General features: G+C 38.6%; 1 protein-coding gene across 1 annotated transcript in view; it reads right to left on the reverse strand.

The window, feature by feature from the left end:
- The window catches only part of dock2 (dedicator of cytokinesis 2), a 103,991-nt gene that overhangs the window by 806 nt on the left and 78,395 nt on the right, over positions 1-24,790 (reverse strand). Inside the window, exons 27-50 of the mRNA XM_085295265.1 lie at positions 17,082-17,180; positions 16,694-16,788; positions 15,743-15,821; positions 15,508-15,608; positions 15,152-15,210; positions 14,686-14,834; positions 13,803-13,888; positions 13,463-13,619; positions 11,597-11,637; positions 9,315-9,405; positions 8,116-8,223; positions 7,622-7,711; positions 6,513-6,617; positions 5,839-5,980; positions 5,353-5,434; positions 5,139-5,223; positions 4,679-4,765; positions 4,268-4,444; positions 2,595-2,678; positions 2,350-2,487; positions 1,745-1,872; positions 1,373-1,580; positions 1,109-1,214; positions 315-463 (exon numbers count right to left, since the gene is read on the reverse strand). Coding sequence (XP_085151391.1) covers positions 315-463; positions 1,109-1,214; positions 1,373-1,580; positions 1,745-1,872; positions 2,350-2,487; positions 2,595-2,678; positions 4,268-4,444; positions 4,679-4,765; positions 5,139-5,223; positions 5,353-5,434; positions 5,839-5,980; positions 6,513-6,617; positions 7,622-7,711; positions 8,116-8,223; positions 9,315-9,405; positions 11,597-11,637; positions 13,463-13,619; positions 13,803-13,888; positions 14,686-14,834; positions 15,152-15,210; positions 15,508-15,608; positions 15,743-15,821; positions 16,694-16,788; positions 17,082-17,180 — 2,646 coding nt within the window. The remainder of the gene's footprint in view (positions 1-314; positions 464-1,108; positions 1,215-1,372; positions 1,581-1,744; positions 1,873-2,349; positions 2,488-2,594; positions 2,679-4,267; positions 4,445-4,678; positions 4,766-5,138; positions 5,224-5,352; positions 5,435-5,838; positions 5,981-6,512; positions 6,618-7,621; positions 7,712-8,115; positions 8,224-9,314; positions 9,406-11,596; positions 11,638-13,462; positions 13,620-13,802; positions 13,889-14,685; positions 14,835-15,151; positions 15,211-15,507; positions 15,609-15,742; positions 15,822-16,693; positions 16,789-17,081; positions 17,181-24,790) is intronic.

Genomic DNA, 24,790 nt, shown 5'->3' on the forward strand with positions numbered 1-24,790 from the left:
AGCTCCTGCTTGGAATAATTCAAGAGACTCATGCTGGAGATAAATTTTCAGTGCTACTTCTGTTAAAGAAAAGAGCTGAGATCTTCTGAAAAATATATTCGTGAATTCCTACTAAGAGGTCGCATACAGCTGACATCACTCATACCTGGACATTAAACGTGAAGCCAAACAGCAGCCAGTGAACCTACCTTGACAAACCTTGGCAATAGCTTGACACAGATAAGTAAATAGGTGTATTTCTGTTCTTTTTAACTGAAGCACTTATTCTTGAATCTAAACCCAGTTAACTTAAACAGGTTGGGCTATTACTCTACCTTGGACTTGAATAACAGGTTGATGACACCCTTTGAGCGTCTGTCTGCTGTTCGGTCAGAGGTTGCACACACCGACATGCTCTTACTGTCCCTCCTGGCTCTGGAGGACTCCACCTCCTCAGCCCCTCCTGCCACTGACAAGGACAGGCCTAGAGAGAAAGAGAGAGAGGGGAAAAAACAAATGTAGTGTTTGTGTCCTCGTGATTACAATTTTACAGCAGATCTTGCACTGTAGCTAGGTGATTTTTTGTGCCTAATTGGGCTCCCGCAGCTGTTCTGCCAATGACCTGTGTGCCCTAGCAACACTGGGGGCCTGTGAGTGCTGTATCTTCAGTGAGGCAGTGCAGCTTGTAGTTGTGTATTAACACCGCAGTGAGTGCTGTCTCAGCTGATTCAGTGAAGGCAGGAGGCCAGCGAAGCATCAGTAAATTGTGGCCTGATTCACCATAGTGCAAGGATGTGTAAATACAACAATCAGATATAAACCAGATGCAACTATTACATACTTCTGAGAAAATACAACATTCAAACTGATTTGCTGCCTTATATCAGAGTGTGTCTTAGGGCAAGTTGTTACTGTGCATTCCCCAGCATTCACTTTTTCTATTGCACACCATAGCATGCCAAGGTATTTCTCCTATTATGACCTTGCTTGTGCTCTTTTTTTCTTTGAGTCAGCTTTCCAGAGCAGGAAAAATGCAGCACTTCCTCTTAGGTCATGATTTTTTGACTTTGTGGGCTTTGTGCACCTCAGTCACAGTAATTCCATCACACCAGGTGGGTTTGTGTGTCACCTGTGATGGCAGGCAGCGATCTTGAGTTGGCATTGGTCAGCGCCACATTTACTTCATTTGGCTCAGACAAGTTGGTGTCACTGCGGAACTCCTGTTTCTTGGACAGCTAGAGGGAGACAAAAATCACAGAAAACTCAGACTACACTTCACAGAAACAGAGCGTTCTATTACTTAATCATGTAATGCAACCTTCCCCTCTTTTCTGTCTTTGTACCTTTTTCTCACATTTTCCCCACATTGCTATCCATCATCACTAATTCTCACCCGTTTGCATTCCAGTGTACTGGTCCGTTCTCTTTCCTCTGTGATGAAGATCATGCTGCTCCTTTTCTTTTTCTTCTTACTCTTCCTCATTTTGACCTCTGCATCACCCACTGTCATCATGCTCCCCTCCTCACCTATACTAACACTGCCACTGGAGCGTGGCAGGGTGGCAGAGCTCCAGGAGATTGGAGACTCAGGAGGATTGTCCCTGGGAGGAGGCAGGAAGATTTAGATTAGACATTCAAAGGAAATCCAAGCTTATTATCATATTTGTGTGACGCTTTTTCCATAAGACTTCATGTATGCAGTTTAAACTGAGTGTTATCGTGGGGTTCTCGTGACACAGTAGGGGTTCGAAAATGTGCATGTTACCTGTCTGCATGTGTCTTGGTTGGCGTCCCACACTCGGATCCCTGCAGTGAGGAAATCGAGATGACGGACTGACGAAATGATCGCAGCATGGAGCGTGGACGAGTAGACTTTCTCTCATCCAAGTCCGGCTGGAGAGAGAGAAAGACAAATGTGAACAATATGTAGATTAGCCGAAAAAGATATCGTAGAAAAAGTGACATCTCTAAAAACAAAAAGAACAAGAAAAAAGTAAAACTGAGTCTAATCACTCTTAAAATGGTGTATAATCACTCTACTCCAGTTTTGTTTAATTTCTCCTGAAAGGCAGTGCCAATTACAAGTTAATGACCACATTTGCCCCCGTTAAAACCATCCAAACCCTGTTCTAGTTGCAGAGAAATTTAAAAGGTACAAATCCCACATCAACACTCTTCTCACAGCGTTTTCTGAGTACTTTGATCTTTAAATTCGCTTGGGTCAGCTAATTTGCAGCTTAATTAGCTCTACACTGCTCTACCACAGCAGCTCCATGTCCAGCTTTGCAGAAAAAAAGATATTCTGGATTACGGAAGCATCATATTTTAGTAGAAAAGTTAGGATTTTCCTACATTTTTCTTTCAGCTTACCAACTCTCTCACTCCGTACTCCTTCTCCACTTTCTTTTTCAGCTGTTTGAAACACTCCTCCATGCGCTCATGGAAAGGACGCAAGTCCTCTGTCACTCTCTTCCCATGGAGGGAGATTCCTCCACCTAATAATGGGATCTGGAAATAAAAATGCCATGGTGTCAGCAGAAAAACACACACACACACATATAAAAGTAATGACTATATATGTTGTGTACATGTATTTGAGAATATGTATTAAGTACCTGCCATGCGATGAGGTCCTTGAGGCGAACCAGCTTCTCTCTGTCCTCCTGGTGATGCTGGGTGTACTCTTCAGTAAAGAAGGCCTGATACAGAGGAAATATTATATAACACTCATTTAAAAAATGATAAAAATCGATTACTATTTCACCAGCTAGCAAAAATGGTAATTTACTACCATCCTATGTGGAATATTATAATACTGAATAGTGTGTGTGGAGGCACTTAAATGATAGTCAGATAAGTACATTTCATTTAATGTCATTTGGACTGCAGAAACTGACTTTGATTATATTCAGTGAGCCTCAGGAGGTGATAAAGAGTTTCTTCTTAATGGATTTAAGTTCATCATGAGAGACGAGTCTTGCATGAGAGCACTCTCTTAAGCTCTGATATCTGTTAAAGGACTTACTTTGTTACGGTGAATCTCCGTCCTTTTTCGCAACCCCTATTTGGCTGTACGTGGTATGTGTTACAATAGATGGCAATAGAAATATATATATATAGCAATATAACAGCTTTATGCAGTGGTTCTCAAACTTTTTCTCTCTCAATCTGATTTAATGAAAAACAATGTGTATCTAAAAGCACTTAATTACTACATTTCAAATATTTAAAGGCATCACAAAATTCACAGAAAACCAATTTTTTTTCGACATCCTAAGCTAAGCATTGAAGTTGTATGACAGCGAGATTTTCTAAAAGAACTAAAAGCAATAAAAAAAACGTTACTTAATTTTTAATAAGAAACATCTGTAGAGATCAAACTCTTTTCCAGGCGAAGTCTTTAAAGACTGCTTTGTTTCAGAGTCATGAAAGAAAAAGAAGACTCAAACAAACATGTGGTTCGCTTTTGTTACACTTTGAACACATATCCATTTCCTTTTGTCTGCCACAAAATATCCAAATCTGGCTTTATGCTCACAGTAAATGTGACTGTGCTTATTACTTTCAGTTGGCTTTTGATGATAGCTAATTGTGACTTCAAAATATTGAACACAAAAGTATTTACTGAACTTAAATTTTGTATTAAAATAATAATAATAATTATGCAGGAATGATTCTCTCTTTTTTTTTTAAACAAACACATGCACCTCATCCAGTTCTCCAAGGTTTCCTGCAGGTACTAGTTTCTCATTTTAGAAATCCTGGTTTAAGCTAAAGTACTTTGTTTCCCCAAAAGGTTACCACAGCAGATGCATCTGTATGTTTGGCACATATTTTTATGCTGGATGTCCTTCCTGATGAAACCTTCCAATGTAGCCAGGATTGGGATCAGGTCTAAGGCCACACTAGCTTGTGTTTTATTGCCAGCTGGTGAGCCTCTGCCCCTCCTACTTCTGAGAAACTCACTAATAAACTCTTTTTAAGCTCAGTCATGTTACTGGCTTGTTGAAAATTAACCTAATTAGTTACAAGATAATCCTCCATCTGTTTCAGGGTCTGTTTCTGTTTACTCTTCCAGCCTTTTGTTCCCACCACTCCAAAGTTTTGAGATGTGTTATTGCCATTAAGTTCAAAATGAGTTAATTTTTAAAAATTAAATGACAAAAGGTCTTAATAGAGTTTTCAGAATCACGGCTTTCTGTTGTTGTTGTTTTTTTAAATTTTATACAGCGTCCCAACCATTTTGGAACTGGGTTTGTAATATTAGTGATGATCCTTGAGAATTTACCTTTTCATATTTTGCAAAGCCACCCATGACAGCTGGGTCAACGATGCCGTTGAGCAGCATGGAGAGAGGGTTGATAGGAAGGCTCCAGTCAGACTGGTATTGGTTAATCATCGTTAAAATCTTCTCATTTGTTGACTCCATGGTCTCTATGGCATTCTCCAAAGGAGACAAGGTAGTCTGGAAAGGGAGGCAGACACACAGAAAGAGTAGAAGAAAAAGGAATGAAGGTGGATGGATGGAGAGTTTTCAGATCGGATGTGGGAGACGTATAATAAAACCTTTAAATATTAAACATAAAAAAAAACCTGTAATCAGTGGTGTTGAAATGTGAAACACATTGCACTGGAGATATTAACTTACAGCAAACATACAAGTCAAACATGGAGAACAAACATGGCCCTGTAGACTTACATGCTTCATGTCAGTTGCCTCAAACCAGCGCAGGATCCCAGGCAGCTTATAGACAGTGGTAAAGGTTGTGCGCTCAATCCACATGGACTAAAAAAAAACAAAAAAAAAGTATAAAAACAGAGAAGCTGTCAGATAAATCTGTACCACTTCTGAATACTCTGATATCATATCTTGCATTGAAGCCTGAAATCTTAACAGACGCTTGCTGCACAATCTTATTTATTCTAATCTAATCATACACCACAGTAATACCGGAATCTGATGCTGCATCTCAAGAGCTCATCTGAAACCTTTAAACACAAGCCTCAGCATATGAAAAATCCTGCCTTTGAATAAAATCCTATTATTTTATATATTAGAAACTCACAGTTTCAGACTGATAACAGTTCTAGTACAAAAGTCCTTGAAATGCTTTCATGGTCCCTGAGGTCACACATTTCATTTTAAAGACATAACTCACAGCAAACTCATTGTTTGGGTCCACGGGTCCTTTCCTCACAGGTCTGGAATAGTGAAAGCGCTGCACATAGTTGGACTTATAGAAGCTGAAGAGGAAAGAAATGAGTCAAACAAAGACAACAGAAAAATCATGCAAAATGAGGCACAATATACATTAGGTGTACATATTTAAAACCTCCAGTTCATTTTTAAGCACTAGCTTGAATGGCACTAACTTGATGATCTGGTCAGGAACGGGTTTGTTCTTCAGGCGAGGAGGGATTTCGAGGACTGGCTGCACTGTAAAACACTGGATATCTGTTTTGGACTGCTCAGAAATAAACATAAGAGATAGATTCTCAGTATCTCTGTGAGTGTACAAACTCATAGTGGAGGGATGTGTTCATACAGAAGTGCATCAAAAGGAACAGGACAAGTAAACTAAAATGAAATTTTAGTTTGATACACAGAGATCTGATGGTTGGTTAAGATGTACTGTGGTTCTGGGTTAAAAGGTCCCTGGATATTTAGTACTTTCAAATGTGTTCAGTGACCCAAATACTTAATAATCCCGAAGGTGCTGCATGTGAATATTTTATGACTTCTATGCTAGTGTGCTGGTGAACACTGTAGACCATGCAGAATATTAAAATTTTCTTCGTTCAATATGCATCTACATATGACTGTAAATGAATAAGTGTGTAATGCTGCTTGAAGGATACACTGAAGTGGAGAGTTCTTGATATCATCCCCTGGCATGGTGGTTGTGTTGAGACGCACGGCGCTGGGGAACTGGCTCATCAGCTGGTTCTGGAAGTCCTCTCTGCGCTCATACTCCTTACCACGGTGGATAAACACCTTGTTCTGAAGCCAGGGGGAATAAACCAGTGTTAATACTGATAATAAAGATTAAGACCCAGCTTATCTTCACAGGAAAGTTCTTTGCCTATTTAAACGTCCTTAAATAGGGCAGAGTCCACCTAGGAATGGCAGACACTGAAATTCTCTCAAAGACTCAAAAGTTGGACCTGATCACCTTTGACTGCCCTCTTATAAGCTGAGTACTGACTTTGTCTTACTTGTTACCACAGCAGATTAACACACATAATCATAGCAGAAGCAATAATCATTGCAAAATTATATTTCTGCAGCCTGTTGCAATCAACACATCCAAAATGTTTCCGGAGGGTATCGTATGTCCCACTCTGCTAGATACCTGCTGGTGCGATTTAAAAAAAACTGTAAACAGCTAAGCTTAACTGCCAATAACGTTTTTTAATGGAAGACAGTTAGGATTTTGTAAATGGTGTGAATTCCTTAATATCTACTTTATGAGTGTTTCTGGTAACAATTTGAAGTATTCTCTAACTCAACTGTGACACAGCAAAATACAAACCCTGAGGAATGGAGGGTAGCCCTGTCCATAGTAGCCCACTGCAAAGTAGTCTGGTTTAGGCCTCAAGATCTTCATAATATTTTCATAGAACTTGGCTTGTTTTTCCTGTAGAGAGACAGAAGGAAACAGAGGATGTGTCCAAGGGAGACTTTCAGATGTGCACTTTGGGCAGTTTAATCAGCTCATGCCAATGACAAAGCTACGCTCAGCAGAATGCCGGGCCTGCGAGGGTGATAGATGTAGTGAAAAAAAAGCACACCCCATCCAAGGGCAATGTCTGTCATTTATATAACCACATAAATTCAGCATTAGCTGAGAGAGCTTCTGCTGCAGTCATATAAAGAGAGGGAGAGATTTTTCCATTGTTGGGAAATGTGTGATTCTCTTCGAGGAGTGGAAGGAGTTATTTGAGTGAAGGGGAGATAGAGGAGAAGGTGGTGCTAAACCAAAAGTTAGTAAATGGGAGAATCACTTCTTCTGTTGTGCAGAGGCAAGAGATGAAAGAAGCGGAAGTGTGATTGAGATGACAAAGTGAGGGCCAGGAGGACTTTGAAGTAGCTGAAGACTGCTAATGAAGAATCATAATTTTGGGGTCATATATTTATGACACGCCATAAGCTCAAAAAAAGCTTGATTTAAAGGAGTATTTGACATGCCGAGTAAGCTTTAAAAATAGCTGTTAATGTTTGAGTGTGCAGATGATGTAACAATATATTCAGAGGCAGTGTTGGGGAGTAACGGAATACATGTAGCGCCGTTACGTATTTAAAATACAAAATATGAGTAACTGTATTCAGTTACAGTTACCGTTTAAAAAGGTGGTATTTAGAATACAGTTACTTTGCTGAAATAAAGGGATTACACGGCGGTATTTTCCTGTTTCATATGTTCGGCTATGCCCTCTCTATTTTTGGTTACTAGATGACAGTACATATTTATATTATTATAGGATGGCACTCCCTTAATCAAAGACGTGATAAGTAGCCTGAATTCTCTTTCTTTCTTAAACCCCCCAAACATCTAAAACATCTATAAAAGGGAAAGGGGAAAAACATGCAATCATGAATGCTACACAGAAGACATGAACCCCTGTGATTGTAATGTATTACCAGTCTCTTGCTGAGCAGCTCGTAGTCAAAGATCTCATTTTCGTACTGCTCTGCAAGTTCCTTACACAGAGTGATGGCCTCTTCCCACATCTAAGCACACAAAGGAAAGAAACAGAAGTGTCCTTCATTACACCATCTGCTAATAAATCGGGCACAGCTGTCGTGGTGGGAATTCATATCATGAAAATGTCTGTGTCCAAGTCTCTGTGGAGTGGAAGGAAGTCTCTATCTCAGCTTCAGAGAACATGAGACACTCGGGGAGAATACAAAATGAATGTGACACTAACATACAGCACAGTGATCATGTGTGGTTGAAGGATATCTGTTTTGATGTCTCCTATATCCTCGAGTGAAGCAAATAAGAAAAAGAAGACAAAAACGAACAACAACACACGGATTTTCATTAATGCAACTGAGCGCTAATTAGTACTCAATTAATCACTCAGTATCGGTACAGCTAAGCAAATTTTGACATTGTCTGAAACAATACCGACCTTGCCCTTGTCAAAGTAGTCAATGATTGTGTCGTAGAGAGTTTCTTTGAGCTGTCGCTGCGTTTGGGAGCCGTGGAACTCAAACTGACTGCACATGTCATCTGACCACTGCAACAGAGACAGAGAGGAAGTATTGTATTGTATCTTTATTTGTTTCAGACATATAAAACAAAAAACAATATATACACACTACATATATTTTCATTTACAGATACGAATATATATGTAGATATACACACACACACGTATGTGTTCAGATAAACAAAAAATATATAATGAAATAAAACAAAATCGTCTTACATAATGTAACAATGTTTGGTCTGAAAAGGAGTAGGAAGAAGTATGAACATAGTAAAGAGATATGGAAGAAAAGACAAAGATAAAAACAAAATGAGATATTTCCGAAGGGAGGCCCAACTTGATATTGCTGAAACAAAAGAAAAACTTTGCCTTCAGGACTACTCTAATTTCTGCTGTGCCATTTATCACAGAGGAACAAAGGGAGAAGAAGTACTTAAAGCTTACAGTTTCATTGTTGTAATAAATCAATATTAGTCCTAAGCGGAGCATGTGCAAAAACAGCAGCAGAGTGCCCATTTATTATATAAATGAGACAACTGTTTATCTTCTATTACATAAATTACACAGAATTAAATTTAGAAAAAAAAAAACCAGTACATCATGATTTTTAAAACTGTCTAATCTGCTTAGGATAGCAAAGATTATAGCATGCTGTGTGTTCCAGCCTGTTGTTTCCAGTAGTGTGACCGGAATGACAGGACTGACCCTGCAGATAAATGGAGATTATAAAAATTGTTAAATAGAGTTCAACTGCTTTGATGTAATGAGACACACAGAGGAGATGACGAGCAGGAGATGCTCAAATTCATGTGTCTTATAAAAGAGTTGAAGCGACATAAGAGGTCAAACAGCCTCAGACTCATACATGCACATCCTCACACACACACACACACACTGGGCAAGTGCACAGCATCAATCACCATAGTGATGTAGCTGCAGTAGACGACGCAATGCCATAAACTAAACTCGGCGCTTCATCATTTGGAGGCCAGCAACGTTTATCAGCTAATGCAAAACCGTCTCAGTTGTGGCAAGTGATTAAGAAGAACAAGACACCGGGGCCAGCATTAAGCAACGATATGTGTCTTCATATGCGTGCATGTGACTGTTTGCCCCACCTTGAGTAGACGAGAGTGGAGCAGCAGTGTGTACGCCGCCTCTGTGTAGTTTTCACACTCTAGGTGAAGGTCCCTCAACTTGTAAAGGTACCTGAGCACACACAAGTACAAGAAAAAAGAAAAAAAGAAGGCACACTCTTTAAACAAGAGAATTAAACCTTATTCCACTAGGTGCCACTGTTGGGCAACCTGAAGACCTGCAAAGGAAGCATTAGCCCTCTTTCTCTCTCTTTTCTCTCACTCTCTCACCCACAAACACACTGGTAGATACCCTGAAATATGTACTAAGCTTAGCAAAAGGTCATTTAACACTCGCACACACACACCTACACACACACACACACACACACACACGCACGCACGCACGCACGCACGCACACACACACACAAAAGAGCACAATTTAGCATATGTCTTATAATGGTCTGACAGATGCTTGTAGGCCTATAATGTTTTATAGGCCTGACAAGGGGAAAAATGGGATTACTTCTTGTCACCTGGAGGACCGGCTTTTACTGCTACTGCTTTTAGTTTTGATCTGTTTTGTTGTATCTATATCTTGCATCTGTCAAGACAAACTTTCTCCACATGGCCAGAGGCTGGACTTTGTTGCTAAAGCACTGATGACAAAGTAGGAAAAGAAATGTTTTCTGGATGCTTTTAAATGAACAGTCCCATATCTGCTTGCAAAGTAAGGTGTTGGCTCACAGGACAACCGCTTATTTTGTCTGCCTAAATGTTGACAGTCTCACTTTCCTTGTTTTTTATTCTTTTTTTATGTCACACCTGCTATTTCCTTTCTCACACTTTCAGATATAACAATTTTCTGGTTGGAAATGTATCTGGCTGTAAGTTGTTTATGACAGTCCAGTCATTGGACGTGAAATCAAACAGAAAAGGGAACAAAAAAACTGAAAAGTTTCACTCCCAAGTCATTTGCAACTTACATTAATTACTCAATCTGTTTGACTATTATTTTAGAGTCGTGTATTCATCTCATTTGTTCTCTGGCATCCTGTTTTTCACTTTCTCTAGCTTCATTTTACCTGCACGTTTCAAAACTGAAAGGGTTTTGATGATCCAAATTTAGCAGGAGGCATCTTTCTTATTCTTCTATACTCGGTTTTGTTTGATACAAATAAGTAAGTTTCATCTTATTATTTGCACCTTGAATAGAACAATATAAGAAGTGTCCTATTTCCATATTACAGGTTATGAGTGTTTAGCAGTATCTTCATGCTGTAAAAAAACAAAACAAAAACCCTGTAAAATATCAATAGGACATCAACATTTCTATTCTATTACAAAGGGAATGGATGCATTGCTCACAGCTCCTATGTGGTAGAATTGTCTAGCTGTCTCACATTCTTATGAGACAGCTACACAAAGAAAAAGAAATTACAGAAAGCTACAAGCTTCAGTGACTAGTATGTAGCACATATAGCGAATAGCACTACGTGTATGTATAGCAGAATGAAACTTGGCGAAGGGAGCAGATTCAGTTTTCAACGTACTGCATTTAGAGAAAAAGACATTATCATATGCACCAGGGATGCGAACCAAAACAGCGAGGTGAGTCCAGTGCAGTTTAATTTCATATTTTCTTTCATAGGATTCTGAAATGATGACAGAGTTTAAATCTGAAGCTTGATCATGTGCTTCATCATTGTGGCTGATTTGGGTTGTACGCAGCAGCACAAAGGGAATTTTAATTAGTTTTGGGTTTCATTATCCATTGTTATGTAAGCGCACCATTAAATTGTGACTAATTATATAACACAGACATAAATTGTCTATTTGCATTAAAATATATTTGTTGGCTGACACCAATAAACCAGCCAGCTAAATGTTACTGTATTATCCACAGAGCTGACAAGGCAGTTGATCAACCACTGACTTTCACTCACATTCACACATACAGATAACTAATTTGTCTAAAAGCCATACTCAGAAGTGCACTGCGGGACCTGACTAGATCTGTACTTCCTCTCCTCCTCTCTTTCCTGTCTGTCCTGCTCATTCTCTCGCTCTCTTACAAATGGTTCTGTCTCTCCCTGTCTCTCCACCTCTCCCTCCCTCACACTCATCATGTCTCTCTCTCCCTCCAGTCAGGCCGAGCTGATCCTGTGGATTTTGACATTAATTCAGTGGAACTCATATAATCCCTTGTCAGATTATAGAGCCACACACACACACACACACACACGAACGCATGCACAGACATGTACAGACATGCGTACAACACAGATATGCACCATTTAAGTTAAATCCAGCAAGTAAATACCTGATATACATCGCTTCACGATTGATGTCCTTGTAAAAGTTCTGCAAAGACAGAAGGAGGGGTTGGTTAGTGTAGTTTCTGTGTGTATGTATGCCTGTGTTCGCATGCATATGCATATATAACTGATAGAGGTTTTGAAACTATGCTATTAATTCCACGTTTATATTATACTATATTATACACCATAACATGCTGTATCACACTATACTATCCAATAATATGTATACTATACTGTACACTACACTACAACACTACACTATACCACATTACACTATCCTATTTTATACTATACTACAGTACTATACTATAATACTGATTGCTTGTGCTTTAATGTGGGAGCGTGTGTGTTTTCAAGTGTGCTAGATAAACTGCACAAACTCCCAGTTTAATTAAGTTTAATGATATCTACAGTGAACAGAGGAGTGGAACGAACTGATGTAACCTCACCTCCCATCACTAGCACAGGCCAATACACACAACAGCACCAACAGACACATAATCACAAATGTGACAAATTATAGTTAATTTTTCCACAGTATACCATCGAACCATTTTATATTGTCAAGGGTAAGATTTATTATTTATTGGACAATGAATTTTAAATTTAGGGAGCTAACATGTTTATATAGGGTGCCCATCAAGAAGACAAGTAAAGATTTGCAGCAGTCCACCTGTCTTTTAAATCTATAACAACACAACTTTCAGTAGAACTACAGCATCACTTTCTATCTTTTATAGAGAACAATACAGCAACTGAGAGTTGTTTAAAAAAAATCTACACATATGTATGCTTAGTATATTGTAGATATAGTGTACAGTATGTGTACTGAGTTAATATTTGTAACAACGAAAAAGAAAAATGAAACCAAAATGATATACTGCAAACCTTTTGAGAGTACTTCTTATGTTCAAATAAGTTTGTTTTGTTTTGATAGTTCATCTACATGAAAGAGCAGAATAAATATGCGTGTGACTGTGCCTGTGTGTATAATTCCTTAGTAAAGTTAGCCTGGGGGGTACGGTTAGGGGAGTGCACTAGTGCCTGCTTGTGGGCAGAGGGGATTTTTTTCAGTTGGCCAAATGAATGAAACAGAATAGCTAATGGGCAACTGCCACAGGCTACAAACTAAACACTCCTGCCATGTACCAGCAGCCTCCACCTTGGGGGTGGGGGATAAAGAGTTATTCTACATTATTATTCAAACACAGACGCATCCATCTGTCGAATTATGATTTTTTTAAATGTTTGCATCTTGGAAATGAAAGGAAAAGAGTTTTGCTGAGGTATCATACGATTTAATCTGGCGTGGAAAAGATCATATGGTGGGTAGATGGCATCCATTACTAAACCTAAGAATACTGTGGGGGAGAATCTGATTAGGAGATCACATAAGAGAAAAGACGTGGAACAGACAGGAGCTGATGCAACCCAATGCAAAATGTAGGAGACCAGACAAGGAGATGAATCTTTGCCTTTAGATCAATCAGCACCCAAATTAAATGGGGGAAAAGAAAAAAGGCCTTGGCACATACGACAAGAAATAAAATCTGTGTTTCATAATAAACTCTTGGCTGCTTTGGATTCTATATAAAACAAAGTTTCACATTATATTGTATATTCAATTACTAATGGATTTATTGGTGTTGATGTGCGTACATCTAAGATCAGCAACTCTTTGCTATGAGACACTACACCAACAAGGCACTGTATATTGCAAGAATCACAAGGTAAGTAGCAATAAATGCTAATCCATGATGACACAAACATATCACACTTAGACACTAGAAAGCTAATGATGATGATGCTAACAAGACTTTCAAGCGCTGGCAACTTTGCCAGCTGATTTCAAAGAGGGTGGTTCTTACCAGAAGATTGACTGTGCAGCTCATGCGGTTGTTGCGGCTGTCATCGCTCATCACGGTGCGGTAGTCAAGGAGACGAATGAGGAGCCCCTTCACCAAGGAGACAAAGTGCTGCACCTGTGGCCTCAGCGTGGGTTTCTCAGCAGCACAGTCCAGCAATCTGGCAGACATGCTTCCACAATTTAATCATCAGAGACCTCTGAGAGGGTTTTACCTTGTTATTCAGGGTTATTCAGTTTGTCTATTAATGTACTGGCAGAAGACCAGAGCCAAGTGTGAAATGCTGCTCATGAGAGTTAGCAGGAAATCGATTGTGTATAGTGAAAAAAACTACAATACTTACATGCTCTCCAGTAGCTGCATGTAGCGTTCATCTCCTCCACCACCCTCCACCTCATGGTCCAACTTCAGAATGATCTCATTCTCAAACTGCCGAAGATTTTATTATTATTTTTTTAAAGTAACTATTACATTCTATTGTATTCTATTCTTAATATACCAACGTCCTTAGAAGGCAGACAGATAACAAATTACAAAGCTCTGGAGCGTCATCGTATGCTCATATCACAACTTTTATTCTTTTTATCAATTGTTTTTCAGGCTTTCTCTCTCAGGGTAAACATCAAACAACTTTGCATCACTATCTACTGAGTCATCAGATTCCCTCTCCCTGCCTACCTAATGAGTGATCTTTGTTTGTCCTTTTGTATTTAAAACAAAGAATAAGTGTTCGCTTGGGTAACACCTCACAATAGTGCTATGTGCATACAGTCCAAGTAACAGGGAAAAATATTTTCGGTATCAGAACAAAAGGACATTTATCACTCAGAGCTTGATTAATAGCATAAAGAACAGCACTGAAAATGGGGAAAGCAAAGAGTGGGACAAAAGGTAGATTAAGAAGCAAAAGACGGGAGCAACAGAAGTGGAAATCAATTATGCATGCAAGCATAATTAAGGTGTCTCTTTTACTTTTATCTGCTGCATTACAGGAAATCAATGCGGGAGCACAATGTGTATGTGCCACAGTTATAGATTTTCTATTTCATTTGTTTTCCTTGTCTCTTCTTTTAATTTTAGCATGTATTCATAGATACAAATGCATCAAAGTCTGCAATATACAAGATTTATTTAAGTATTTTTTGTATCACGATTAGTTTTTAAATGGCTCGACTGTCTTAAGTTTAGTATGTATACTAATCGCTTGTGTTCTTATATGTGTGTACCTTGCTGAAGTTTCCAAAACGTGCATGTTCACAGGTGATCATGTCAAAGAAGATAGGAATAGTGGCCCTTCTCAGCTCTTCCTCAGGGATCAAAGTCATCTCCAGGATGGGACCCACCATGCCGGGGATGAAACAGATTTTATGACTGCCTGAAAAAACACACACATAGAAATAAACACACGTAATTGCTCGTATATGCAGACACAGCATTTTTCACTCACCCTCAGGTAACACTACAGGTCTCTGTCTGGCAAATACAAGAAGTATTTTTCTTCTACAGTAAGAGCTTTAGCTCTGTGCAGGATATAACCCTACTCTTCTGTACACACCACAGAAAACTGTGATATTTTTAGTGCACTGATATATTCAGATTGGTGTCTGTCAGTGTGAAACGCTGCTGACTCATGAACCTTTCTATCCACAGTTTATGAAGAAGAAAAACTACACATTACAGTATAGTTCTTACCTAGTTTATACCAGATGTCACGGATTGCAAAGCCAATAAGCCTTCTCATATCTCCATATCTGGAATTCAGAGTGTGGGACAATAAGGAAGGAAAAATACACAGAAAGAGAAAAAAGAAGACATTAGAATGTTAGTTTGGAAGCAGTGTCCTAATCAATACTGTTATTACTGAGTGGAAAAGATAATGCTCACCTACTCTTACTCAACTTGATCTAAATTAAATGCCTATCTACAGGTAACACACACTTTTAATAAGTAGTGGAGTTTAGACAGCAAACAAAGAATCCTAAATAGACCACAAATCAGTGGGGAGAGTAGGTGTGGTAAATTGGGAAATTAAATAGCTCTTCTCTCACTTGGCCAGAATCTTGTTCCTCTTGGTTGGTGAGAAATGTTGAAGCTGCAGGGACTCCTGGGTAATAAACGCAACTGCCAAGTGGAAGTAGTTATTCCACAACTAGACAGTGAGGAAGAGTGAGGAAGGGAGGGGATGCAGAGAAAGATAGCGTTTAAGGGGATTCAGACACAATAAGAAGGATGGCATCAATATGAGACAAAGCTCGGAAATATTGCACATAAAAATACAGTTACCTGGACTTCAAAGTCATCGTTATTAAGGAACTTTTCTTTCATAGTGTCAGCATATGTATTGATGGCTCTTAGGAACACCCTAATGAACAGATATAAAAAAATAAATCAAAAAGACATGTCAATGAAGTAAACTTTGCTGTGGCTGTGTTTGATCAAACTGAATGTTAAAAAAAGGAGAATACGAGTAAAAAACGAATAAAAGGATGGGATTCTTTAAAAAACCACAATGCAGCTTATTTTTTGTTTATCAAAGAATTCAGCTCTAGAGCTTAAAGCCACAGCTTTAAACTGTTATTCCAGACAAAAAAATGCAATATCGCATTCAATTCAAATCTTCTGTCACAGTGATAGATCATGATCGCAAGTTAACAAAGTGTGCAGGTGTATTGGCGTGATATGGCCTTATGGATTTCTAAAGTTAAGTAGCAAAACTACTCTCAGGCTCCCTCTGCTTCAACACTGTCTATCTATCACCATTATACAGAGCCAAATGCCATTCCTTCTCATTCCCCCTCCTTCTTTCATTTTCTTTTAAGTAGGCTTTTCTTTCTATATCTGCACATCTTCATTCTAATCCCGGTCTGCAGACTCCTTATCAAACTGCCTTTTCCTGTACCTCACATTAAATTTTTCCTATTTGCCTTTTCGTCTGACACAGCTTTAGCCTCCCTTTAGCTTACATCACAAAAAACACTGATAGCTTTCACTCCATCGGCTCACACACAGTCATATTTGCCACATCAGCCGTTTTCATCATCGCAGCCTTGATCCCAGCTTTCCTATCGCTAACTTATCCCTGTGTGGGTTCATGTGGATGAACCAGTCGACTGTTGATGTCGACTTTTTAAATGCATAAGCTGTAGCTCATGGGCAAACACATGTAGAACCATGCAAGAGAAGACTTTCAAACTGGTTCTGTGCATGTGTGTGTACATATCTGCAATATGTTACCTGTTCTGTACCATGATCATGGCCATCCAGTCAGACGGATACACATGTTTCCCAATCAAGTCCTTGAAAAGGAGGAAGGACTCCATTAGGAAGTCCTGCAGTAAAAGAAGACAAGAAGAACAAGAGACAAATGAGAATATAGAACTGTACTACACAGCAATATGCAAAGTTTTGAGCCACCCTTCATTTATACTTTGATAGGAAAATGAGACATTTTGCTGCACAAAAATGACAGATATAGCAAAAATGATACAAATTAAAACTTATATGTCCAAACAGTTACTTAATTTCTTTTTTTTATTATTTGTCAGAAGGCTCAATAAACACTCCAGTTTTTAAAAAAAATCCAGTTTTCTGCCATCTGCGGATATGTGTGTGAGGCACTTACCACTAGATCAGTAGTTCCACTGAAGGTTTCGATGTATGTAGAATAGTGTCGATCATCCATCTGACTTAGAATAGCTGTCATGCAGGCAACAACCCTCGACTACAGAGGTAAAGTGTGTAAAAAGAAAAAGAAAGAAAGAGATAACCCATTACTCTTAGCCTGAGAGCTACACATCTTAAGCCGAAAACTGAATCATCCATCCATACATCCATCTATTTTCTAAACCACTTATCCATTTCAGTTTTTGCTTGGGGGCTGGAGACTATTCCAGTTTCATAAGGTGAGGGGTGTGTTACTGTACACCCAGAACAGGTCAGCAATCTATTGCAGGGTGCTTTTGAGTCACTTAAGGTTATCCATACTGCACCAAGACTGACGCATAGCTAAACAGAAATTAAACTGTTTGCATCAACAGCTCGTTATTACCATGGAATTTTCAGATGATCATAATCACTATAACCAAACCCAATCATTGCCAGGAAGGCTGGCAGTGTCTGTAGTTTCTAAATTACATTCTATAGTTTACATCGTGGCACCCTGCCACAAGGTGAAATTAAAAAGAAATACCTTCCGAATGACTCGATCACTCCAAATAACAAATACAGAACTAAACCGCTCAGACTTTCTGATAACAACAAATGAGAAAAGGTACAATGAACTTCAGTAAAAATTCATTTTAACATAGTTCATCTGATTTACTTGTTGAAAAGATAAAGAGACGAAAACCTTTCAAACATCAACAAAAGAAAAAAAAAAAAAAAAAAAAGCAGTTCAGACAAAAGTTCAGTGATGTGGTCAACCTTAATATCACCACAAAGGGGCTTTATAATGTGATAACATGTGATGTTGTCTAAAGATCGTTAAGCAAAAACGAAATAGAGTTTGAATGTTTCATGTTTGTGAGGGTCATCAGTTCATGCACTTAACTTGAAATATGGCCCAAGCTGAGTACACATAGACACACGCTGAGTTTAGTATTAGCAAGCGTCAGCGATAGAAGATAGAAAGAGTCCTGAGACAGAGCAGTTGGAAGAAGGAGCTGCGACTTCTGTGAGAAAGACAGACATGAAAGATGAGGCTAGGCATGAAAAAGAAAAAAAAAGTTAGCTTTAAATCTGTGTGAAAAGTACTGAGGAAAAACTCTCTCGAGCTGGATTAGAGCAGAATATTCATGGGAAATTTAGAGCAGATCTTTCCACATCCAGAGGCTGAGAGGGGGAAGGCACTGAGAATGGTAATGGTCAATGAAGGTGAAGAAAACAGAGAAAAAAAATACAGAAACTGATCTGCATCAACTTGAAGAAAACATGAATAATTACTGGCATGAAAGATAATGTGAATTTATTTTAAGGTTTGTGCATATTATATATGTTCCTAAAAGTGTTGAAATCTTTGCTGATTAAGTGAAATTTTGTCAATCTACACTCTTCCTCCTTCATGTTCTCCACCAGCTGGACTACTGTTGCATTTTTAATCATTTTTCTTGTTGATTTCATTGACTCTTTTTGCCAGGTTCAATTTGACTTCTTCAAGTGGTCTGTAAATAAATCCTCCCTCCACATAATCATCACACCACTGAGCCTCAAAAGGGCCTGAACATTTTTAAACACTGGTAAACACTAATATGTTTCCCCTTATATGCCCTTGTTTTGTTACACTACATATAGTTTTTGTTATGATCCTCCTTCTGCTGCTACACTGAGTTCAGTAAACATTCAGAACAGGTATTTCTGCCACCGGGATTTGTGAGAAATTATCCTTCGGAGTTGGTGGCAGAAAAGGAGACACGAGACAGAGATTAAGGATGATGGATGACTAATTGAAGATGAAAGATGAATGGCATCTAACGCGATGACAGCTTTAATTTGATCAAAAGTGGCAGGGTTTGTGTTTGTGCTTGCCTGCATTCTAATAAGCAATGATACTTTTTCAGTCATGTATGCAAACAAAACTTAAAAGTTCATTAAAACTTCATTAAAACATAGCTGCGAGCAGCAACGAAGGGGGCAAGCGGTTCAGCAGGGCACAGTCACCATGGCAACTTAATGTGATCGTGTTAGAAACGTGACTTTAAGCACTCATAGGAAACAGACAGTCTTCACAATGTGGTCCCGGGTCTGTGCATTACGTTTGGATGTAATAGCTCTGAGCATTGCTGAGATATGACCTCACTACCACATTTGTAAGCTTGCTGCTGATTTCAGTTGACTGTGACCTATTATTGCCTTTAAATAATAATCAAAAAAATCAAAAAAAATATGTCAACTTTGGTTATCATGGGTTTAGGGCTTATCAGTGACAACTTTGTGGAAAACGTCAAAAACATTTTCATAAAAATCAAAATGTCTCAGCATAAGCCACAAAGTTCAGCAGTACTTCATTTGTTAAAAAGTCATCCATGTGTTTTAAACTTTGCAACTTTAAACCAGTGGCGGTGCAGGCGTGGTCAAGCCTCAAACACAACACGAGGGATGTTTTTTTTATTAAGCTGGTTGTTTTTCAGCTCCTGATAGCAGCAATGCTGGTGACAGATGTGTAAGAAATGCAAGGACAGAGACGCCGAAGCTGCCAAATGATCAAACCATTCTTCCATTGTGTTAGTCTGTTATGTGCTGCAAAACTGGATCACCTGTCAAACCGACTACATGATAATCTTCTGCTATTTGAGATGATGCGATAGTCTTTTTATTTACTTGCAACATTGTTCCTTAAACAGTAAAATAAAACACAGCTGTGCTAGAACACGTACATTTCAATTTCAAAGTAGAGAAACAAAAAATAAATGAATAAAAATCTGCAGCTTTGTGTGATCCTACAACACTTTGCAAGTGAATTATTCTTGAATATATAGGATTGATTTTTATACACAACTTGATTACAGTAAATCAATATCATCTTTTATATTATCTGTTAATGCTTATACATGACGACACAAAGTTGTGTGAGTAAAACAGCAGTACACATAGTTTGTGGTCCCATAAGGAGGTGCAGCATTTATTCACCACAGCACTTGATAAAAGGCTTCTGTGGGTTACACATGTGTTTTGTCATGAATCGCTGTGCGGCAGGCAGGAGTTGGACCCAAAGTGCAGGACTCACAGACTCAGGGAGGTGAACTCAAAACTCAGCTTTATTTGCTGGCAGGGAAAAAAACATACAAACTAATCTAAACTGGGAACTTGGAAAACTCACAGGGAGACACAGGGAGATCCACACAGCAAGAGGGACGACGCGACACTGACTCAGAGAAACACAGGGTTTAAATACACTGGGAAGTAACGAGGGGAATGAGACACAGAAGGAGGGCACAGCTGGGAGAAATCAGGACTGACGAGACAAGCAAAGCAGGACGCATTCACATGAGACACGGACCATCAAAGTAAAACAGGAAGTATCACACAGAGACGCGAACTTGACACAGTGGAGACAGCAACTAAGAAATACAGAGACATAAACCATAAGGCAGAGGTCTAAGAACCAAAATACACAGGGAAATACTCAGCTGGGAACACAAGAGACTAGACTAGAGAGAGTAACAAAAAACCAACCATGAGAACATAATGCACAATGCAGAGTGACAGAAAACAAGAAACTCAAACATGCAAAGACACACAATTACACAGAACAGAGGGGACACAGAGAGACATGAAGGGCAAGGGATCAAAACTAGAAGCCATAGAATAAATCACACACAAGTACAATAATACAAAAATCACAAAGAACTAAAAACGCTGGGTCAGGAGACCCAGGACCGTGACATGTTTCCTCACTCTTAGCCCTTTTAAAAGCTCTCTCTCTCCTCAAGATGCAATTAAGGACTTGAAAGATCGTTCATTGTGACAAAGGAGAAACAATTTAGGGTCTTGGGAGGGGAGAGGACTTGAGGATGCATAAGTTAGCATAATTAAAAGCACCCTCGGAATCAAGGGACTGTCCCTGAACGCTGTGCCACATTTCTAAACTTTTAACATGCAGTCCTTGGGGTTGCCAACAGACTCTAAAGGCAGGAGGAGAAGAAGAAGAAAGGAATGAATGATGAAATAAAAAGCATACATATAATGGGTGCCTACAGAGCTTAGTCGCTAATAAATATCTTACTGAGAATGTATGTTCTTGAATGTGCGTGCGTGTGTGTGTCTATGTGTGTGTGTGTGTGGTTTTGTGTATTAGTGCTCAGGGTATAACTACCCCCATCCTCCACCCAACCGTCTGCACTATGGTGACACCAGAGACCCCATCACCATACTTCCTTTTTTAATCTCGCTTCCCTTCTTTCACATTTCTCTTTCCTCTTATGTCTCCCTCTTAAAAGTGCTGGGAGATCAGTTTAGTGTGACACCTAAGTACAGAGTAAGTGCTGGAAGAAACACTTAAATGAGGGAACAATGATTAGTTTGTGCTTAAATAACAACTTATCTGTCACTAAAATTAACTCCTGTCATTGAAAGTAAACCTTAGTATGAGAAAACACTGTTATTGACAGCAGTGGCAAGTCTTTAAATTATGCATATATACTAATATATGTAATTTAGTAGGAAACTCTCCCCAAAGGTGGTAAAAACCAACAGACAGGATCAAGAAGCACAATTAACTCTATTTTTTTTCACCCCTCGCTCTTCCTTTTTTGCCTCCTTAGAGTGCACTGCCTGATCAGTAATAGGATTAGGAACACACACACACACACTTACTCAGGAAAACTACTCAACAGCTCATACATTTTTGGTTTAGTGTTCACTGTGCTGGTGTATATGTGGATGTTACTGTTTTGAAGTGTAGGTCACGTGTCATATTGCCCTACTTCACTCTAATTGGTGTTCTCTGAGGGGCAGTGCTCTCAATCTCCTTTAACACCATCTAAACACGACACAAATGCTGAAAGGGCCAAATATCTAGCCATCAAATGCTCCTGCGTCCTCACACATGAATGTGTTTCATCAACACATTGTTGCATGCAAAGACGCATGGAAGGTATATTTTTGTTGTGTATAATAATAAAACTGCAAACAATCACACTGTGTATGACAGAGAGAGAGCTTAGGGCTTGTTGAGGCAAAGGCCTTACACAACAGCTAAAAGATTACTGGCAAAACATGGCACAGATTTTGCCAAGGTCTGAGATTTCATTCCCTTCCTCCTCCATCCTTTGCTTTCCTTTAACCCTTTAAGACCTACCATAGAACCAAGTCCGCCAGAGCTTATATTATATTTTTACATGCCGTAGTGCCATTTTTGGGAGCATTTCAAGTTGATTTACATCAATACAACCATTACAGCCCAAATGTTAATAATATGTCTGCATTAAGTGCATAGTAATTACATAAATTGCAAAAAAGTGCAATAAACTACAAAAAAATTGAAAATTGTTTTTGTTTTTTTAACATATATTTCTAGTTAGAGAAATTTAAGAGGCTTATCCCTCAAAACTTTAAATACAAAAAAGTTGCACAAAATAGTTTCCCACCACAGGAAATTTATTTTAAGTGTCTTCATAGTTTTATTTTTGAAATACACCAATTTTCATATACTGCAGGAAAAACAAAAAGAAATATTATAATGCAAATTAGCAAAAAAAACAGCATGTGCATCAAAACAAACTATTTCGAGCAGTGCAATATGAGTTCTAAGCATCCCAGAAACGACACAGAAAGTCATAAAGTCAAAGATAACTTTTAAAAACACCAGTAGAGGCTCATAAGGCCACGATGGTAAAAAACTACATTTCCGCAAAATGACGACACTTCCGGTTACGAGCAGGTCATGGCGGACATGCGATAGTTCACGCTGATGGACGTAGGAAGTGTTATGAACAGCTGATCGGATCGGCAAAGCGTGTTTCTGGAATATTATGTTTTTGTTGCTACAAGTGCTTTTTATGAAGTTTTTGCAAAGCTATATGTGGAAGGAAACTGTGACCTAGGACAAGCTGATGGCATAAGATGTAAGTACAACTCCTCCGGTTTCATATGAAAAAAAATTATTGCTCTAGCTCACGTGGTTACAGAGCTACCAGGATTTAAAAATAGTTACGCAAAATGGAGCGTGTCCGCTCCGACCGGCTTTAAAGGGTTAATATGTCTATCCATTCTCTCATTCTGGCCACTGCTGTTGGCAACAAATTCACAGCTGTAATTTCCAAGTTGCTTCCAAATGACAGTTACCTGACAAAGCAGTTTGTATCCTGATAACTTTCACTGCATATCATCTGCTGTCTGATAATGTGTTGCTGTCATTACTGTGGTGACAGCGTCAAACGAAATGTTTTTACTGATAGTGATAGCAGCGATAGATCTCAGTCAGCATTCATCCACTCAACAACAGATGATATTAGGAAGATATGATTTACACTCTCAAATTACTAGTTTGAAATAGTAATTGAACCCAGATGTTACACCTGCTTACAGCTTATAGTGAAACTGAAATTCTATTGTGTCTTGAGCCATAATTAGCAAAAAAAATAGAGTGAAACATGAAATTTTCGTGTGGAATTCCAGCCACCAAATGACAGAATTCCTGGTTGGTCCACTGTAAAGCCAAAATATAAACAGAATACAAGTAGGATTTAATAGATATATGTTATTATTATTTGTAACTAATTTATGCTTGCAGAGATGTATAGAGATGTGTGTTTCGCGTCCATGATTGCTAACCAAACTAATCTAATACACCAAAAAAGAGGGAACTTTTTTTCTGCGAAAAGATTTTTTTCTAAACATAGCAAAAAAATGTGAATATCAGGATTTCACCACAACATTCACATTTACAAATGTAATCCAGGCTTGTATCTTAGGTCTATTTGTACAAGTCTCTTCTCTGAACCTAAATTCCTGCTACTTTCATTTTACAGATCAGCAAGATCCATATGAGTGCCCCCAAAGCAGGAGAGATATGTGCATTTATGGACATACCATAACTTTATCACTACAAATGACAATTTACCTCTGACATGGAGACAGAACTGTTACACTGGAAGGAAAATTACACAGTATACTTTTCTACCCTTCAGCTGGTAGACTGGCACTTGTGTTGGAAATTTGCCATATAGAGAAGCTAGCATCTCAGATTGTAGTGTCAACCCTGTGATTAAGGCAAGAATACAGAGTAAGACACAGCTGCCAAGGTGTTATCATTTGGTGCTGTTGCTAATTTGACGTTATCGCCTACAAAACACCGTAATTGAGAAATCTCAAAATGCATTAGCATGACATTTGAATGTCCTTAAAGTTATGTTTCGTGTGGTAGATGACAGATGACAAAATCATAAACTAGTAATCTAAGGCCAGCTGTCCTCTCTCAGAAGACAGCTGGCAAAAAGAAAGACAGATTGTTCAATAGACTGAGGCAATGCATTTAACAACAAACTTTATTTGGAAAAAAAATTAAAGTTAAAATTAAGTTTAAATATTCTTCCAGTTTCTGTTGGACTGCTTTACATTACCTAAAGCCTTAGAATCAAACAGAATAATGAAAATAGGAACACAGTAAACAATAACTAAAAAAGTATGGAAATAACCATGAAATTGTAAACTGACTCAATTAAGCCTTCATCACAGCCACCCTAGTGAGCACACTATTGTATCTATATCATTAGATCAGCACTATCTAGTAACTATATTATTATGTAACCCCTGCTATCAGCCTCTGTCAATATTCTCACTGATAGTAGTAGCTGTAAGTTGGCAATCCCGAATTAATTGCTCATATTTTTTGGA

This window comes from Mchenga conophoros, linkage group LG2, assembly GCF_057382185.1.
Source record: "Mchenga conophoros isolate Kocher_MC1m ecotype Shallow Benthic linkage group LG2, M_conophoros_male_GT1.1, whole genome shotgun sequence".
Taxonomy (NCBI): domain Eukaryota; kingdom Metazoa; phylum Chordata; class Actinopteri; order Cichliformes; family Cichlidae; genus Mchenga; species Mchenga conophoros.